General features: G+C 71.8%; 1 protein-coding gene across 1 annotated transcript; it reads left to right on the top strand.

Annotated features, from left to right (window-relative positions):
- Positions 1 to 1,379: 1,379 nt before the first annotated feature.
- SelK (selenoprotein) lies at positions 1,380 to 1,676 on the top strand (the record flags this gene model as incomplete). Its single annotated transcript, XM_009044603.1, has 1 exon — positions 1,380 to 1,676. A coding segment is annotated over one exon (297 nt), but the record flags the coding sequence as incomplete, so codon positions are not given.
- Between the last annotated feature and the right edge of the window lie 132 nt (positions 1,677 to 1,808).

The raw sequence follows: 1,808 nt of genomic DNA on the forward strand, positions 1-1,808 counted from the left end.
CGAAGGCCCCCCGCTCCCGCTGGAGCCGGTCCAGCAGCCCGAGGCACTTGGCCGCGCAGGACTTTGGCGGCGCCGCGAGCGCCGGCCGGCTGACGACGTACTGCCACCACCAGTCCTTGGCGCACTTGTGGCCGCCCCAGCGGAGGTCCACGGGGTCGCCCTCGCGGTAGGCCTCGTGGCGCTTGCAGTGCCGCCCGGGGCAGAACCAGGGCTTCGGCGGCATGTTGAAGTGCACGTACTTGAGCTTGCACGTGCGGTGCGACAGCGAGTAGACGGACCTCGTTTTGAGCGAAAAGTGGTACTCGGCGAAGCCCTGGTCCGTGAAGCCGGCGCCCATCTGGTCCCAGGGCGACTGCGTGAGGCGCATGCGCTTGCGGCCGTCGCCGGGCCGCCGGCGCATGGCCCACGCGTGCGGCCCGAAATCCTTGCGCGGCTCCGAGACCTTCTCGGGCAACGGCGTCGTCGCGTTCGCGTCCCAGCCGAGGTGGTAGACGCGCTTCTTGTTGCAGACGGCGCCGCCGCCGCAGGCGCGCTCGAGGTCCGCGGCGAAGGCCCGCCAGCGGTCGATCGACGGGAGCGCGACCATGAACGCGGTGAGGATCGGCGTGCCCGCGGTCTGCTGCGCCGCGATGGCGACGTCAGTTTCGCAGATGCCGGCGTCCGTCTCCGGCCAGCAGCGCTCGTGCTCCGCCGGGTCCCGGGCGAGCGCGGCGCCGCAGCGGTAGGTCGTCTCGTCCGCGAGGAGGTGGCGCAGGCTCCCGACGACGATCGTGTCCGTGTCGAGGAGCAGCACCTTGTCGTAGCGCGTCATCTTCAAAACGTAGAACTTGCGCATCAACAGGTAGTCGCCGAAGAGCTTCCCGTAGGTCCCAAAGTCCATCTCCTCGGCGACGATCGCGTTCGCCTCCAGCGACGCCTTCAGCGGTTCCGGACACGGCGCGTCGACCATGGCCACAAAGTCGGCGTCCGGCACGTTGCCGAAGCGCCGCACCGTGTCGCGCAGCACGAGCACGGCGCAGAGCGACACGCCGGCGGCGCAGGCGTTGGACGAGTCCGCCGCTTTCACGCTGCGCGGGCTCCAGCCGTCGCTCTTGCCCGACGGTTTCGTCGTGAGGAGCACGGCGACGGCGGACGCGGCGCGCGCGACGGCGGGGAGGACGCACGCGACGAGGAGGCGCAGGGCGCGCATGGCGCGCTGCTATCGTCGCGGGGCGAGGCGGCAGCGCCGGCGATTTTTCATCTCCATCGTGTGCCCAGGGCTGCGTGTGCAGTGCTCCTTTGGCCTGGCGCCGCCGTCGGCCAGCATCTCCGGCCAGCTTGAGACCTCGAGGAAGCTGCGCCGCCGCCAGCGTCGTCGACGCCCGACGCGAGACAACACGATGGTCTACCTCCGCGCCGACGGCACGGTCGTCGAGAAGCGCTCCATGTGGCGCCTGTCCATCGTCCCCGACTTCCTCTGGGGCGTCGTCGACTTCTTTTGGCTCTTCGTGAGCACGCTGATCAACCCCCAGAGCGAGCACAACTCCCTGCGACCAAAGCGGAGCTCCGGCGGCGCGACGGGCCGCGGCGGCGGCGGCGGCCGGCCCGGCGGCTCCGGCGGCGGCGCGCGCAAGGTCAAGGGCCTCAAGGACTGCTCGTCGTCGAGCATGTCCGCCGCCGGCGCGGGCGGCTGAGGCTAGAAGCGCCCGAACCCCCGCCCCCGCGGCGTCGGCGAGCGACCTGCTCGCGCCATGACTCGCGCGCGGCGCACCCGTTCCACACGACGGGAGCCGCGCGCGACGACCACCGACGCCGCGGGGGCGGGGACC

The sequence above is a fragment of the Aureococcus anophagefferens genome (assembly GCF_000186865.1).
Source record: "Aureococcus anophagefferens unplaced genomic scaffold AURANscaffold_506, whole genome shotgun sequence".
NCBI lineage: Eukaryota > Pelagophyceae > Pelagomonadales > Pelagomonadaceae > Aureococcus > Aureococcus anophagefferens.